Source organism: Pelmatolapia mariae, linkage group LG3_W (genome assembly GCF_036321145.2).
Source record: "Pelmatolapia mariae isolate MD_Pm_ZW linkage group LG3_W, Pm_UMD_F_2, whole genome shotgun sequence".
Taxonomy (NCBI): Eukaryota; Metazoa; Chordata; class Actinopteri; order Cichliformes; family Cichlidae; genus Pelmatolapia; species Pelmatolapia mariae.
In genome coordinates this window covers 71,145,830-71,164,429 of record NC_086229.1, presented here as the reverse complement: position 1 = coordinate 71,164,429, position 18,600 = coordinate 71,145,830, and the positions used below count along the sequence as shown (strand labels likewise).

At 36.1% G+C, this 18,600-nt stretch overlaps 1 protein-coding gene across 1 annotated transcript in view; it reads right to left on the bottom strand.

Annotated features, from left to right (window-relative positions):
* LOC134624770 (kin of IRRE-like protein 1) overlaps positions 1–18,600 on the bottom strand; it is an 88,434-nt gene that overhangs the window by 45,139 nt on the left and 24,695 nt on the right. The window contains exons 5-6 of the mRNA XM_063469812.1: positions 18,088–18,417; positions 7,577–7,918 (exon numbers count right to left, since the gene is read on the bottom strand). Coding sequence (XP_063325882.1) covers positions 7,577–7,918; positions 18,088–18,417 — 672 coding nt within the window. The remainder of the gene's footprint in view (positions 1–7,576; positions 7,919–18,087; positions 18,418–18,600) is intronic.

Here is an 18,600-nt window from a genome sequence, read left to right as displayed (position 1 = left end):
ATGATAAATTGTCAATACCTTAAGATTCCCCCATCTCTTCTGAACAAAACGGTGTAAGAATGACTGTTCTGGCCCCTATGGTTAGGAAATTATAGCCATTTGTTTGAGGGGAATCCTGAGTATGAAAAATAGACAGCACAAATCCTGTCTCTGAGCTGCGTGTGTGTAAAAAGAGGTGCACCTGTTTTAGCGGGAAAAACTAAACAGCCTCTCTGATTGGTGGATTCAAATTTAGCAGCTCCCAGGCTGCTTGACTGACCTAGAAACAGGCTGTTAACAACCCCTGTTCACTTGTTGATGCTGCTGCTGCTGCTGTGTGTGTGTGTGTTTGTGTGTGTGTGTGTGTGTGTGTGTGTGTGTGTGTGTGTGTGTGTGTGTGTGTGTGTGTGTGTGTGTGTGTGATTTAAATTCAATATATTTAGACTGGTTGACTGAATTTGATCCTGTGTGTGTCTGTGTGCATGTGTGTTTCCATATGTGTACATATTTGTGATTGTGTGACTGTTATACTTTTTTTGCTGATTTTTTTTTTCATTTAACAATTACATTTGAGGGACCCTAAGCATGTTCAGGATTTTTTCAGCTGTCCATTTTGCTTTTCCAATTTTTCTATTTAGGTTATTACTATTGTGCTAAGTCATAGAATTTCTGCTGCTTTTCAGCATTTGTGCTAAATCATACTATTTCTGCTATTTTATGAGATTTGTGCTAATTACAGCATTTCTGCTAAATCATACTATTTCTGATATTTTATGAGATTTGTGCGAAATACGGCATTTCTGCTAAATCATACTATTTCTGCCATTTTATAAGATTTGTGCAAAATTTAGTATTTCTACTAAAACATAGTATTTCTGCCAAATATAGTATTTTTGATTAATTATACTTTTTCTACCAATTCATAGTACAATATTTCTGCTTTTTTATAGGATTTGTACTTAATATAGTATTTCTGCTTAATTATAGTATTTCTTCCATTTTATAGTACTTGTGCTAAATCATAGTATTTCTACTATATTATATTTTTCTTTCTAAATATTGCATTTCTGCTATAGAATAGTATTTCTGCTATGTTATAATATTTGTGCTAAACTGGAGTATTTTTGCTAAAACATAGTATTTATTTAAAATTTCAATATTAATAGTATATAGCAGTGTCTCTGGTAAATCACAGCATTTCTGCTATGTTGTACTGTTTTTCTAAATCATAGTATTTCTGTAATGTTTAAGAATGTTTGGCTAAATATATTCTTTCTGTTATCTTATACTATTTCACCTAAATTCTTGTATTTTTGAGAAGTTATCGTGTTTCTGGTAAGTTACAATATTTCTGCTAAGTTCTGCTATGCTATTGTATTTCTGCCAAGTATTATGTTTCCTCTAAGATATTACAGTTCTGCTAAGTTACTACATTTTAGCAAAGTTCCTTTGCTTCTGCAAAGTTTTTACAATTTCTGCAACTTTTCAGCTTTTTCAGCTAGTTTCAGCAGACAGCTTCAGCGTTCCAGCATCCACACTGCATTTTCGCAGGAAATGCAAATTTTTCTAGTTGTGTGGATACTTTAAGGCATCCACACTATTGTTTTGATGTTTCTCTTTCTTCTTTGTTATTATTCCAGTTGCCACTTTTTGTACGTTTTTTGGCACTTAACTACTTCCACAATTTTCAGCTGATTTTCACCGTTCAAATTTTAAACTATTCTGCTATTTCTGCTAATTCTGGCTATGACTTTTGGTATTTTTTACTATTATACTTTTTAAAATATTAAGCTTTTTTCCTTTAATTTGTCCCATTGAAATGAATGGGAAACTTCCGCAATTCTGCTAAAACTTGCTTGTTTTTGAAACTTAACTACGTTTTCCTACTTTCACGTAGAACAACCATTCAAACTTTAAAATGTTCACAAATTATTGGGCTATTCCTGGATGATTCAGCTTTTTCATATCTGTTACCATTTTCATCTTATCCCTCTTAAAGTTTTGATTTGCAAAATTGTGATTTTTCAGAAAATACATGTGTTGTTATGGTTGCTATGCACTTGGCTTCCAGTGTGCCACTGTAGGTTTCGCAGTCTTCTCTTCATGTCCGAACAACTTCTTGCTACTTGCTCAATTTTCACTCAACTTCCACAAAATACACATCAAAACGTAGGTATTTTTGCTGGCTTTCAGAAAATGTCACAATCATTGTTGTGGGATTTATAGAATTTTGGCAAATCTCCTCAGACCAACACAAAGTCTGTAAACTCTCCATAGAAAGTCAATGGGGAGTTTTTCAAAATTACTCCTTGATTCCTGTAATGAGAGGCATTTTCGAATCGTCATATCTCCTTAACGAAGCGAAGTTAAGACATGAGGCTTGTGCCAATATATCTTCAGACACTCCTGACGCTCACAATTCAAGAAATTTTTTATCACCTATTACCGTTCTGAGATGAGTTACACTTGTTTGAGGGTAGGAAATTCGTCCTTCGCTCAGATTTCTTCAGATTTCAACCTCTGAAAATGAACCACTTTTTTCTCTCGTCATATCTTTTTGATAGATTTCCACAGAGACCTGAAAATTTCCATGACTGTTCACCAAAGCCTGCTGTTTCTTACGGTGAAAGAATGATATCGATACTCCAAATAGATTTAGAGTTAGAAAGCGTTGTTTGAGGGCAAGTCAAGGCAGTTTTCGCTTCGCCTCTACTCAGTTATGGTGCATTAGAAGTCAATTATCTTCAATAATTCATATTTTAATGATAAATTGTCAACACTTTAAGATTCCCCCATCTCTTCTGAACAAAACGGTGTAAGAATGACTGTTCTAGCCCCTACGGTTAGGAAATTATGGCCATTTGTTTGAGGGGAATCCTCACTATGAGAAATAAACTGCAAAAATCCTTTCTGTCTCTGTGCTGCGTGTGTAAAAGCCTGCACTTGGTGCACCAGTTTTGGCGGGAAAAAGTACACAGCCTCTCTGATTGGTGGATTCAAATTCAGCAGCTCCAGGCTGCTTGACTGACCTAGGGACATACAGGAAACACAGTATGCACAGCCACTGTTTGTTCACTTGCTGCTGCTGCTGTGTGTGTGTGTGTGTGTGTGTGTGTGTGTGTGTGTGTGTGTGTGTGTGTGTGTGTGTGTGTGTGTGACAGAGAGAGAGAGAGGGAGAGAGAGCCTTTTTATGGGAGCATCTTATTGTATGATTTAAATTCAATATATTTAGACTGGTTGACTGAATTTGGTCCTGTTTGTGTCTCTCTGTGCATGTGTGTTTCCATATCTGTCCATATTTGTGATTGTGTGACTGTTATACTTTTTTTTGCTGATTTTTTTTTCGTTGAACAATTACATTTGAGGGACCGTTAGCATGTTCAGGATTTTTTCAGCTGTCCATTTTGCTTTTCCAATTTTTCTATTTAAGTTATTACTGTTGTGCTAAGTCATAGAATTTCTGCTGCTTTACAGCATTTGTGCTAAATACAGCATTTGTGCTAAATCATACTATTTCTGTTATTTTATAAGATTTGTGCAAAGTACAGCATTTCTGCTAAATCATACTATTTCTACTATTTTATGAGATTTGTGCTAAATACAGCATTTCTGCGAAATCATACTATGTCTGCTATTTTATGAGATTTGTGCTAAATACAGCATTTCTGCTAAATCATACTATTTCTGCTATTTTATAAGATTTGTGCTAAATACAGCATTTCTGCTAAATCATACTATTTCTGCTTTTTTATGAGATTTGTGCTAAATACAGCATTTCTGCTAAATCATACTATTTCTGCTTTTTTATGAGATTTGTGCTAAATACAGCATTTCTGCTAAATCATACTATTTCTGCTTTTTTATGAGATTTGTGCTAAATACAGCATTTCTGCTAAATCATACTATTTCTTCTATTTTATGAGATTTGTGCTAAATACAGCATTTCTGCTAAATCATACTATTTCTGCTTTTTTATGAGATTTGTGCTAAATTCAGCATTTCTGCGAAATCATACTATCTCTGCTATTTTATAAGATTTGTCCAAAACTCAGTATTTCTGCTATAACATAGTATTTCTGCCAAACATACTGTTTTTGATTAATTATAGTTTTTCTACCAAATCATAGTACAGTATTTCTGCTTTTTTATAGGATTTGTACTTAATATAGTATTTCTGCCTAATTATAGTATTTCTGCCATTTTATAGTATTTGTGCTAAAACATAGTATTTCTACTAAATGCAGTATTTCTGGGTAATCATAGTATTTCTATATATTTCTGCCAGCTCTTCAGGGAGTTAATCCTCTGTGAGGAGTGTAATATTCAAATTTACATATCAGGGTCTGCACGACTTCCCAACCACACAATCATATCTGAGGCCTGAGACATTCAAATTTGCATATTGGGGCTCTCGTGGCTTCTTAGATAACCAATCATCTATGTTATATATCCATAATATTTCATATTTTTATTTTAAATGGTCAACATTTCAAGATCCCCCCATGTCTTCTGAACAAAACGGTCTAAGAATGACCGTTTTAGATCCTACGGTTAGGAATTTATGGCTGTTTGTTTGAGGGGAATCCTCACTATGAGAAATAGACTGCAAAAATCCTGTCTCTCTCTGTGCTTCATGTGTAAAAGCCTGCACTTGGTGCACCAGTTTTGGCGGGAAAAAGCACACAGCCTCTCTGATTGGTGGATTCAAATTAAGAAGCTCACAGCTGTTTGACTGACCTAGAAACATGCTGTTAACAGCCCCTGTTCACTTGCTGATGCTGTGTGTGTGTGTGTGTGTGTGTGTGTGTGTGTGTGTGTGTGTGTGACAGAGAGAGAGAGAAAGAGAGGGCGAGAGAGAGTTTTTATGGGAGCATGTTATTGTATGATTTAAATTCAATATATTTAGACTGGTTGACTGAATTTGATCCTGTGTGTCTCTCTGTGCTTGTGTGCTTCCATATGTGTCCATATTTGTGATTGTGTGACTGTTATACTTTTTTTTTTGCTGATTTTTTTTCATTTAACAATTACATTTGAGGGACCCTTAGCATGTTCAGGATTTTTTCAGCTGTCCATTTTGCTTTTCCAATTTTTCTATTTAAGTTATTAATATTGTGCTAAGTCATAGCATTTCTGCTGCTTTTCAGTATTTGTGCTAAATACAGCATTTCTGCTAAATCATACTATTTCTGCTATTTCATAAGATTTGTGCTAACTATAGTGTTTCTGCTAAAAAAAAATGTATTTCTGCCAAATATAGTATTTTTGATTAATTATAGTTTTTCTACCAAATCATAGTACAGTTTTACTGCTTTTTATATGGCTTCTAAGACAACCAATCATATCTGAGGGCTTGCACATTCAAATTTGCATATTGTTGCCTTCATGGCTTCCCAGCCAGCCAATCATATCTGAGGGCTGGCACATTCCAATTTGCATATTGGGGCATTCATGGCTTCTAAGAACACCAATCATATCTGAGGGCTGGCCGGAAAAAGCACGCAGCCTCTCTGACTGGTGGATTCAAATTGAGAAGCTCACAGCTGTTTGACTGACTTAGAAACATGCTGTTAACAGCCCCTGTTCACTTGCTGATGCTGCTGTGTGTGTGTGTGTGTGTGTGTGTGTGTGTGTGTGTGTGTGTGTGTAAGAGAGAGAGAGAGAGAAAGAAAGACACACACACAAAGACCCTTTTTAGGGCAGCGTCTCATTGTTGGATAAAAATATAATATATTCAGACTGGTTAACTGGCATAGACCCTGTGTGTGTGTGTCTCTCTGTACATTTGTGTATCCATATTTGATTTTCTGTGTATTTGGTGATTTGTGTATCCATATTTGATTTTGTCTATATCTGTTGGCTGTTCTTATTTGGTGTTTTTTATAAATGTATTTTTATTTTATTTTTTCACAGGTGAACAAAAATTAATTTTGAGCGAACTTAACCATGTTCCTTTTTATTCAGCTTATCATTTTACCTTTCCAATATTTTCACTTAAGTTATTACTATTCTGCTCAATCATAGTATCCGTTCTAAATCATTGTTATTAAGCTATATTGTAGGATTTCTGCTAAATCATAGTATTTCTACTATATTATATTTTTTTTCTAAATATAGCATTTCTGCTATAGAATAGTATTTTTGCTATGTTATAATATTTGTGCTAAACTGGAGTATTTTTGCTAAAACATAGTATTTATATAAAATTACAATATTCATAGTATATTACAGTGTCTCTGGTAAATCACAGCATTTCTGCTATGTTGTACTGTTTTTCTAAATCATAGTATTTCTGTAATGTTTAAGAATGTTTGGCTAAATATATTCTTTCTGTTATCTTATACTATTTCTCCTAAATTCTTGTATTTTTGAGAAGTTATCATGTTTCTGGTAAGTTACAATATTTCTGCTAAGTTCTGCTATGCTATTGTATTTCTGCCAAGTATTATGTTTCCTCTAAGCTATTACAGTTCTGCTAAGTTACTACATTTTAGCAAAGTTCATTTGCTTCTGCAAAGTTTTTACAATTTCTGCAACTTTTCAGCTTTTTCAGCTAGTTTCAGCAGACAGCTTCAGCTTTAAAGCATCCACACTGCATTTTCACAGGAAATGCAAATTTTTCTAGTTGTCTTTATCATTTCATCGCCCAGCTCTAGATTACAATGAGAGACATGGAGCCCACACAGACTCCATCTACCCTGATGATGCCTTCACACACACAGACAAACTGAATCAATATGAAAATAATTCTTCTGAACTTCTGGTTTCTAACAGCTTCATCTGACCTGGAGAGACAAACAGCAAAGTGGAGCCGACTGACACAGTTACTGCAGACGTTTGTGTGTTATTATTACTGCTGATCTACATTATTATAAATGTGTGAGTCTGTAATCTCAGTGACTAACAGAGAACCTGAGTCTAAATCTGATCAGATGAAGTGTGAGGTTGTGAGAAAGTCTCTGCCTGCATTCATAGATGTGTCCTTTCAGCTGCTCTGATCCAACCTTTGGTCTCTAAGGAAGAGGCTTCAGGGAGATGTTTGCTACGTTGGACTGTAGGACCATCAGAAATGTGTGCAGTAACAAAACAGGCAGCACTGAAAGGAGCTCTAAGTGTTTGTGTTGCTCAATGATTTGTGCACAACAACAAAAATGGGACCTCTCTCATCCATCAGTCATCATGTGGACATTTTTCTGACACACTTTGAAGCTGATGGACGTTTTGTGTCTGCACTAAGTACGTTTTCACCAGCTATGGCACCGGCAGGAATCACTTTCACAGACTCACAACCACCAGCTTCACCCCTCCCCTCCCCCTCCAGCTGTAGGCTTTAACATTGAGTTTCCCCACACATGTTTACAGACGAGTTAGAGAGCAAGAGAAGAAGAGACTGATTCATAAATGTCTTTGTTTCTGCTCTAACCTTACCCAAACAATGCTGCTCTACAACTCTAGACTACCAGCCACAAAGACAACAGCTGGAGAAACATCTGTCTACCTCTGACATCCACCAGCTCATCCACACAACAAACAAACATCAACAACCAGGAAGCAGCTTCACCTCTGATCACACACACACTCAACTCTACTCACTCACCTGGAGGAACAAAAACTTTCAGGTTGATGATGCTGATGGGCTTCCATGAGCGAGTTTCATTCATGAAAACACGGGAGAAGTATGTTTCACTGTCATTAATCGTCACATCCTTCAGAATCAAAGACACGTCTCCATCCTTCATCTGTCTGTCCTTCAGATCCACCCGGTTCTTAAAAGATGGATGCTGGTCATCTGGAACGAAGTGACCATCCCGGTAGAAAAGAACATTTTCATCTCTCAGGTCAGCTCTGCTCCACTCTACACTTATGATCTTGTTGTTTGGAGCTCGACATGTCAGAGTGACGTTCTTCTGTCCAGACTCAGCTGTGATGTTTTTCTGGTCTGAAAGAGGAAACAACACAGAGCAGAGGTTACAGTGTTATGAAAGACTGTCAATGGCACATCTACTTGTTCCCAGTGCTGCTCTAAACTAGACTTTTAAACAGGTTGTTAATATAAAGGGATTAATGTATAAATATGACCAGAATTACTTAATTTAAATATGTAATTGTGTGGATGCCCTAAAAGGGCTTCCACACTATTGAGTTCCTGTTTCTCTTTATTCTTTATTCCACTATTTACTAGTTGCTTCCGTACGTTTTTCGGCACTTAACTACTTCCTCAGTTTTCAGCCGATTTTCTCAGTTCAAACTCTATACTGTTCTGCTCTTTCTGCTCTTTCCGGCTATGACTTTTGGTGTTTATTACTATTATACTTTTTAAAATATTACACTTTTTTCCTTTAATTTGTCCCATTGAAATGAATGGAAATCTTCAGAAATTCTGCTAAAACTTGCTTGTTTTTGAAACTTAACTACTTCCTCATACTTTCACCTAGAAACTCCATTCAAACTTTAAAATGTTCTCAGATTATTAAGCTATTCCTGTATGATTCAGCTTTTTCAGATCTTCTACCATTTTAATCTTATACCTCTTTAAGTTTTCAGTTGCAAAATTGTGATTTTTCAGAAAATACATGCGTTGTTATGGTTGCTATGCAATTAACTCAGAGTGTGCACTTGTCTTTTCTGAATTTTCTCTTCATGTCTGGACAACTTCTTGCTACTTGCTCAATTTCCACTGAACCCCCACAAAATATACATCAAAACGTAGATATTTTTGCTGGCTTTCAGAATATGTCACTATCATTGTTGTGGGATTTATAGAATTTTGGCAAATCTCCTCAGACCAACACAAAGTTTGAAAACTCTCCATAGAAACTCAATGGAGAGTTTGTTCAAAATCAGCGCTGGATTTCTCTAATGACAGGCATTTTCAAATCGTCATATCTCCTTAACGAAACAAAGTTGAGGCATGAGGCTTGTGCCAATATATCTTCAGACATCCCTGATGCTCACAATTCAATAATTTTTTGCTCACCTATTACCGTTTGGCCATGAATTACACTTGTTTGAGGATAGGAAATTTGTACCTCGCTCAGATTTCTTCAGATTTCAAACTCTGGAAATGAGGCACTTTTTTCTCTCGTCATATCTTTTTGATGGATTTCCACAGATACCTGAAAATTCCTATGACTATTCACCAAAGCCTGCTGTTTCTTACGGTGAAAGAATGATTTTGATGCTCCATATAGATTTACAGTTACAAAACGTTGTTTGAGGGCAAGTCAAAGCAGTTTTGCTTTGCCTCTACTCAGTTACAGTGTATTACAAGTCATATATCTTCAATAATTTATATTCTATCGCTGAATTATGAAGACCTGCTGATTCCCCCATCTCTTCTGAACAGAACGGTGTTAGAATGAGCATTCTATCCCCTACGGTTAGGAAATTATGGCCATTTATTCGAGGGGAATCCTGAATGTGAGAAATACACTGAAGAAAACCCATAGCTCTCTCTGTGTCTGTGTGTGTAAGGGCTGATTACAGCAGGTGCAGCCAATTTAACTGACCTAGATATACCAAGTCCAGACTCTTAACAGCCACTGCTCCCTTTAGGCTCTGTGTATGTGTATGTGAGTATCAATATTTCTCCCATGTTAAAGTATTACTCCTCCATAATAGTATTTGTGCTAAATCAAAGTACTTCTACTACATCTTAGTACTTCTGCTCAATCACAGTATTTCTGCTAAATCATAGTATTTTTGAAAAATCATGGTATTTGTACCAAATCATGGTTTTGGGGCCAAACCAATAATATTTATTTCATGTTATGAGATTACTACTAAGTGGAGGAATGTCTGTTATGTTATAGTATATGTGGTGAATATAGTATATCTGCCAAATCATAGTATTTATCCCAAATCATAGTATTTATGCAAAATTACTGTATTTCTGCTAAAAATCAGAAATAGTACCTTTTAGCAGAAATTTCTGTCAAAAGATATTATTTATATTAAAACATAGTATTTCTGCTAAATCATACTATTTGTGCCAAATCATAGTATTTGTACTAAGTCATAGTACTTGTGCCAAATCATAGTATTTGTACCCAATCATAGTATTTCTGCCATATCATCGTATTTGTGCCAAATTATGGTATTTTTTTGCCAAATCATGGTATTTGTGCCAAATGATGTTATTTGTGCCCAATTAAAATTTCTGTTATGTTATAGTATTACTAAGGCATAGTATTTCTACCTAATCATAGTATTCCTTCAAAATCATAGTATTACTGCAATTTCATAGTATTTGAGCAAAATCGTAGTATTTGTGAAAAAAACATACTATGTCTGCAAAATCACAGTATATCTGTTATGTTATAGTATTACTACAAAGGCATAGTATTTCTGCCAATAAGACTATTTGTACTAAATCATAGTACTTGTGCCAAATCATAGTATTCCTTCAAAGTCATAGTATTACTGCAATTTCATAGTATTTGAGCGAAATCGTATTATTCGTGCAAAAACATACTATGTCTGCAAAATCACAGTATATCTATTATGTTATAGTATTACTACTAAGTCGTAGACTCTGTATTTTGTTAAAGTATATCTGCTGAATACAGTATATGTGCCAAATCATAGTATTTATAGCAAACCATAGTATTTGTGCTAAAACATAGTATTTCTGCCCAATTGTAGTATTTGTGCAAAAACATAGAATGTGTGCAAAATCATAGTATATCTGTTATGTTATAGTATTACTACTAAGGCATAGTATTTCTACCAAATCAAAGTTTTCCTTCAAAATCATAGTATTATTGCAATTTCATTGTATTTGAGTGAAATCGTGGTATTTGTGCAAAAACATACTATGTCTGCAAAATCACAGTATATCTGTTATGTTATAGTATTACTACTAAGGCATAGTGTTTCTACCAAACCATAGTATTCCTTCAAAATCTTAGTATTACTGCAGTTTCATAGTATTTGACCGACATTGTAGTATTGTACTAAAACATATGCTGTCATTTTGCAGACATAGTATCTGTTATGTTATAGTATTACTACTAAGTCACAGTATTTCTGCCAATTCGTAGTATTTGTACTAAATCATGGTACTTGTGCCAAATCATAGTATTTTTTGCAAATCATAATATTCGAACCAAAACATAGTATTTCTACGAAGTCATAGTATTTCTTCTAAATCATAGTATTTCAATCGAATCTCAGTAGTTGTGCTGAAACGCAGTATTATTGCCAAATCATAGTATTTATACGGAAACATAGTATTTGTGCCCAAAGAGTATTTCTACTAAATCATAGTACTTGTGCCAAATCATAGTATTCCTGCCACATTGTGCTAGTTGTGCAAAAACATAGACTCTCTGCAAAATCATAGTATATCTATTACGTTATAGTATTATTAGTAAGTCGTAGACTCTCTATTTTGTTATAGTATATCTGCTGAATACAGTATATGTGCCAAATCATAGTATTTATAGCAAATCATAGTATTTGTGCTAAAACATGTCTGCAAAATCATCATGTATCTGTTATGTTATAGAAATAATACCCCGGCATAGTATTTCTGCAAAATCATAGTATTTTTGCAGAAACATTGTACCTCTGGTAAATCATAGTATTTCTACTAAATAATAGTATTTCTGCCAAATCATAGTATTTGTTTCAAATCATCGCATTTGTCAGTTCAACTTATTTAACTCTTCTCAACAGCTCAACACCTCTTCTTCACCCCGTTTCAGCAGAATTGTGAATTTTTTCACCCCTTTTCAGCACAAATCCCAGATTTTTCAGGTGTTTTCAACAGAAATCTCTTTTTTACAGACATTCTGCTTTTTCACCTGTTTTCATCGCAACTACTTCTTTACCTCTTTTCAGTAGAAATTCTGCTGATTCACCTATTTTAAGCAGAATTTTCAGCCTTTCACCTCTTATCAATACAAATCTCAGTATCTTCTGCTCATTTCAGAGGAAACGCTTTCACCTCTTTTCAGTACAAATTTGAACTTCTGTACCCCTTTGAAGCAGAATCTTTGCCTTTTCACCTCTTTTCAGCAAAAGTTTCTGTTTTTTCACTTGTTTTCAGCATAATTTTTCAGTTTCTTTAATGCCATACAATTTTTGCAGCTTTTCATCTTTTTCAGTCATTTTCAGCAGACAGCTTCAGCATTCCGGCATCCACACAGCATTTTCGCAGGAAATGCAAACTTTTTCTAGTTGTGTGGATGCTGGAAGCATCCACACTATTGAGTTCCTGTTTCTCTTTATTCTTTATTCCACCATAATCTAGTTGCTTCCGTACGTTTTTTGGCACTTAACTACTCCCTCAGTTTTCAGCCGATTTTCTCAGTTCAAACTCTAAACTGTTCTGCTCTTTCTGCTAATTCCGGCTATGACTTTTGGTGTTTACTACTATTATACTTTTTAAAATATTACACTTTTTTCCTTTAATTTGTCCCATTGAAATGAATGGAAAACTTCCACAATTCTGCTAAAACTTGCTTGGTTTTGAAACTTAACTGCTTCCTCATGCTTTCACCTAGAAACTCCATTCAAACTTTAAAATGTTCTCAGATTATTGGGCTATTCCTGTGTGATTCAGATTTTTCACATCTTCTACCGTTTTAATCTTATCTCTCTTTAAGTTTTCAGTTCCAAAATTGTGATTTTTCAGAAAATACATGCGTTGCTATGGTTGCTATGCAATTAACTCAGAGTGAGTGCTGGTCTGTTCTGAATTTTCTCTTCATGTCCGAACAACTTCTTGCTACTCGCTCGATTTCCACTCAACCCCCACAAATTATACATCGAAACGTAGGTATTTTTGCTGGCTTTCAGACAAATTTACTGTCTTTATTGTGAGATTTACCGTTTTTTCGCAATTCACCTCGAAGTGACACATAGGCAGGTTACTCCCCATTCAAAGTCTATAGGGAGGTTTTGAAATTCAGAGCTGAAATTCTGTAACAGGAGGCATTTTAAAATCGCCATATCTAATTAACAAAGCAAAGTTAGGACATGAGGCTTGTGCCAATATATCTTCAGACACTGCTGACACTCACAGTGGAAGCAGTTTTTACAATTATCTTACCGTTGAGCAATGAATTACGTTTTTTTGAGGGGTGGATATCTGTCCTTCTCTCAGTCTTCAAACTCTGGAAATGAAGCCGTTTCTTCTCTCGTCATATCTCCGCGACGGAGGTACAAAGAGCTATGAAAATCGCAGTCAAAATACACCAAAGTCCGCTGATTCACCCAGTACAAGAATTATGTTGCTAGCCCTCCTAGTTTTTGAGTTACACGACGTTTTGTAACTCCAAAAAACGGCGCTTTTCGCCTCTCACCGCGATCTATTTTCTGACTGCCCAAATGTCTGTCTTTCAGCCGCCCGCCCCCTTGCCAGGTGGCGCAATCAGTAATGACACGGCTCTGCACCTCAAAGGTCGTGGGTTCAATCCCACCTTGCTTCAACATTTGATTTTTCACTACAAATTTATACACTATCACAGACCTGTCATTTATATTGATCATTTATTACAATTCTGCAAAGTTTTATCATTTTAGCAGCTTTTCTAATATGGACCGAAATACATACAAGTACCTAATGAAGCAGACAGAGGCAGTAGCTCTGATTGGTGAATTTGAGCAGAATCAGGTTGTTCTTTCATTTCATTTCTTTATTTATTTCACACATGGTTCATCGTGTTTCTTTTTCTACATACAGAACCTTCTGCCTCTTTTCAGCAGAAATTCTGCCTCTTTTCAGCAGAAATTCTGCTCATTCACGTCTTTTCAGCGCAACGTTCTGCTTCTTTGCCTCTTTTCTGCAGAAATTCTGCTGATTCATCTCTTTTCTGCAAAATTTTCAGCCTTTTCACCTTGTTCAATGCTTTCATCTTTTTCAAATCATAGAGTTAAAATCAAAATATAGTATTTTTACCAAAGCATTGTATTTGTACGAAGTACAGTATTTCTGCCAAATTATAGAATTACTGCAATTTCATAGTATTTTGAGGAATCCCTTTTGTTATAGTATTACTTCTAAGTCATAGTATTTCTGCTTTGTCATAGTATTTGTACTGAAACATAGTATTTCTGCCAAATCATAGTATTACTGCTATTTCATAGTATTTGAGTGAAATTACAGTGTTTCTGCAAAAACATTGTATTTCTGCTACTGTATTTCCGCTGTATTATGTAGTGGCAAAGTAGGAGGCTGACTGTTACTAAGTGCATCAGTGTACATAGGTCATCTCTTGTGTTGGAGTGCCCTCTTGTGGCGCCTTTTGGGTAGTGCCTTAGTAAACATGAATACTGCAAAGAAGTGGTATCAGACTGGTTTGTAGTGGAGGAATTTGTTGCCAGTTTCTTTCATCTTTAATCCGTATTCATGTTGTAATGTAGTAGTACCAAAATATGGCAGAAACACTATGTTTTGGCACAAATACTTTGATTTGGTATACTTTAGCTTCTTCACCCCTTTTCAGGAAAATTTTCATTTTTTCACCCCTTTTCTGCACAAATTCCAGCTTTTTTTTGGCTGTTTTCTAAGTGAAAAAAAAAACTCTTTTCAGCAGAAACTCTGCTCATTCATCTCTTTTCAGTGCAAGTTTCTGCTTCTTTGCCTCTTTTCTGCAGAAATTGTGCTGATTCACCTCTTTTCTGCAAAATTTTCAGCCTTTTCACCTCTTATCAGCACAATTCTCAGCAGCTTCTGCTCATTTCAGCAAAATCACATCTTTTCAGCAGAATTCTGAAAAGAGTTCTGCAGCACTCTTTTCAGCAGAAATTCTGCTGATTGAAGTCTTCAGCAGAATTTTCAAAATTTTTACCTCTTTTCAGCCTGAATTCTGCCTATTCACCTCCTCTGCAAAATTTGACCTCTTATCAGCACAAATCTCAGCTGTTTTCAGAAAAAACTCTTTTGAGCAGAATATCTGCTGATTCATCTCTTTTCAGCGCAACTTCCTGCTTCTTTACCTCTTTTCAGCAGAAATACTGCTGATTCACTTCTTTTCTGCAAAATTTTCAGCCTTTTCTCCTCCTATCAGCACAATTCTCAGCAGCTTCTGCTCATTTCAGCAGAATTGTCCATCTCTCCACCTCTTCTTTGCGGGAATGAGTTTAGCTCAGTGAGATGAATAGCTACCTTGAGCCCAGGAGGGCCAGGTTCGAATCCTGCTCGGGGCAATTTTTTTTTCACCACCATACAACTTTTGCTACTTTTCATCGTTTTCAGCTTTTCAGCAGACAGCTTCAGCGTTCCAGCATCCACACAGCATTTTCGCAGGAAATGCAAATTTTTCTAGTATTCTTAAAGTTGCTTCCGTACGTTTTTCGGCACTTAACTACTCCCTCAGTTTTCAGCCGATTTTCTCAGTTCAAACTCTAAACTGTTCTGCTCTTTCTGCTAACGACTGCTATGACTTTTGGTGTTTATTACTATTATACTTTTTAAAATATTACACTTTTTTCCTTTAATTTGTCCCATTGAAATGAATGGAAAACTTCCACAATTCTGCTAAAACTTGCTTGGTTTTGAAACTTAACTGCTTCCTCATACTTTCACCTAGAAACTCCATTCAAACTTTAAAATGTTCTCAGATTATTGGGCTATTCCTGTGTGATTCAGCTTTTTCAGATCTTCTACGGTTTTCATTTTATACCTCTTTAAGTTTTCAGTTGCAAAATTGTGATTTTTCAGAAAATACATGCGTTGCTATGGTTGCTATGCAATTAACTCAGAGTGTGTGCTGGTCTGTTCTGAATTTTCTCTTCATGTCTGAACAACTTCTTGCTACTCGCTCAATTTCCACTCAACCTCCACAAATTATACATCAAAACGTAGGTATTTTTGCTGGCTTTCAGACAATGTTACTGTCTTTATTGTGCGATTTACCGTTTTTTCGCAATTTGCCTCGAAGTGACACATAGTCTGGTTACTTCCCATTCAAAGTCTATGGGGAGGTTTTGAAATTCAGAGCTGAAATTCTGTAACGGGAGGCATTTTGAAATCGCCATATCTCCTTAACAAAGCAAAGTTAGGACATGAGGCTTGTGCCAATTTATCTTCAGACACTGCTGACACTCACAGTGGAAGCAGTTTTTACATTCATCTTACCGTTGAGCCATAAATTACGTTTGTTTGAGGGGTGGAAATCTGTCCTCCTCTCAGTTCTCACACTCTGAAAATGAAGCCGTTCCTTCTCTCGTCATATCTCCGCGACGGAGGTACAAAGAGCTATGAAAATCGCAGTCAAAATACACCAAAGTCCGCTGATTCACCCAGTACAAGAATTATTCTGCTAGCCCTCCTAGTTTTTGAGTTACACGACGTTTTGTGACTCCAAAAAACGGCGCTTTTCGCCTCTCATCGCGATCTATTTTCTGACTGGTCATGTCTATGTTTTTCAGCCGCCCGCTCCCTTCCCAGGTGGCGCAATCAGTAATGACATGGCTCTGCACCTAAAATGTCGTGGGTTCAATCCCACCTTGCTTCAACTTTTTTTTTTCATTACAAATTTAAACACTATCACAGACCTGTCCTTTATATTGATCATTTATTACAATTCTGCAAAGTTTCATAATTTTAGCAGCTTTTCTAATATGGACCGAAATACATACAAGTACACAGCCTAATGAAGCACACAGAGGCAGTAGCTCTGATTGGTGAATTTGAGCAGAATCAGGTTGTTCTTTCATTTCATTTATTTATTTATTTCACACATGGTTCATCGTGTTTCTTTTTCTACATACAGAACCTTCTGCCTCTTTTCAGCAGAAATTCTGCCTCTTTTCAGCAGAAATTCTGCTCATTCACCTCTTTTCAGCGCAACGTTCTGCTTCTTTGCCACTTTTCAGCAGAAATTCTGCTCATTCACCTCTTTTCAGCGCAACATTCTGCTTCTTTGCCTCTTTTCTGCAGAAATTCTGCTGATTCATCTCTTTTCTGCAAAATTTTCAGCCTTTTCACCTTTTTCAATGCTTTCATCTTTTTCAAATCATAGGGTTAAAATCAAAATATAGTATTTTTACCAAAGCATTGTATTTGTACGAAGTACAGTATTTCTGCCAAATCATAGAATTACTGCAATTTCATAGTATTTTGAGGAATCCCTTTAGTTTTAGTATTACTTCTAAGTCATAGTATTTCTGCTTTGTCATAGTATTTGTACTGAAACATAGTATTTCTGCCAAATCATAGTATTACTGCTATTTCATAGTATTTGAGTGAAATTACAGTGTTTCTGCAAAAACATTGTATTTCTGCTACTATATTTCCGCTGTATTACGTAGTGGCAAAGTAGGAGGCTGACTGTTACTAAGTGCATCAGTGTACATAGGTCATCTCTTGTGTTGGAGTGCCCTCTTGTGGCGCCTTTTGGGTAGTGCCTTAGTAAACGTCAACAATGCAAAGAAGTGGTATCAGACTGGTTTGTAGTGGAGGAATTTGTTGCCAGTTTATTTCATCTTTAATCCGTATTCATGTTGTAATGTAGTAACTTTTGTAGCACAAATACCACAATATGGCAGAAATACTGTTTTGGCACAAATACTTTGATTTGGTATACTTTAGCTTCTTCACCCTTTTTCAGCAAAGTTTTCATTTTTTTCACCCCTTTTCAGCATAAATTCCAGCTTTTTTGGCTGTTTTCAGAAAAAAAAACTATTTTCAGCAGAAACTCTGCTGATTCACCTCTTTTTAGCGCAAGTTTCTGCTTCTTTGCCTCTTTTCTGCAGAAATTCTGCTGATTCACCTCTTTTCTGCAAAATTTTCAGCCTTTTCACCTCTTATCAGCACAATTCTCAGCAGCTTCTGCTCATTTCAGCAGAATTGTCAATCTGTCCACCGCTTCTTTCTGTAAATGAGTTTGGGTCAGTGAGATGAGTAGCTTCTCTGAGTCTGGCGGGGCCAGGTTCGAATCCTACTCAGGGTGACATTTTTTTTTCACCACCATACAACTTTTTGCAACTTTTCAGCTTTTCAGCAGACAGCTTCAGCGTTAAGGCATCCACACAGCATTTTCGCAGGAAATGCAAATTTTCTAGTTCCTTTTAATTTTGTGATTTAATTGTTGCTAAACTTTTAACATTCACCATTAATAAGAAATCAAACAAATGAACAAAAAACAAAACATTCACCTGCAACTATCAGGCTGCGACGACTCCTGAGCTTCATGCTTTCTTCAGATTTTTGAGTCACACGACACTCATATGTTCCAGTGTCATTAATCGTCACATCCTTCAGAATCAAAGACACGTCTCCATCCTTCATCTGTCTGTCCTGCAGATCCACCCGGTTCTTAAAAGATGGATGCTGGTTGTCTGGATCAAAGTGACCATCATGGTAGAAAAGCACATATTCATCTTCCAGGTCAGCTCTGCTCCACTTTACAGCTGTGATGTTGTTGTTTGGAGCTTGAAATGTCAGAGTGACGTCCTGTCCAGGCTCAGCTGTGATGATTTTTTCGTCTGAGGAAGAGGAAACAACACAGAGCAGAGGGGTTAAAGGTCAAAGTACAATTATGATTAGAGACCCTCTAAATGTTGATTCTGTTCATCTGGACATAGTGTTTTCAGTAGGAGAAACGTTTCTCCCTCTGAAAACGCTACGTCCAGATGAACAGAATCAACCTTTGGAGATTTACTTACCTT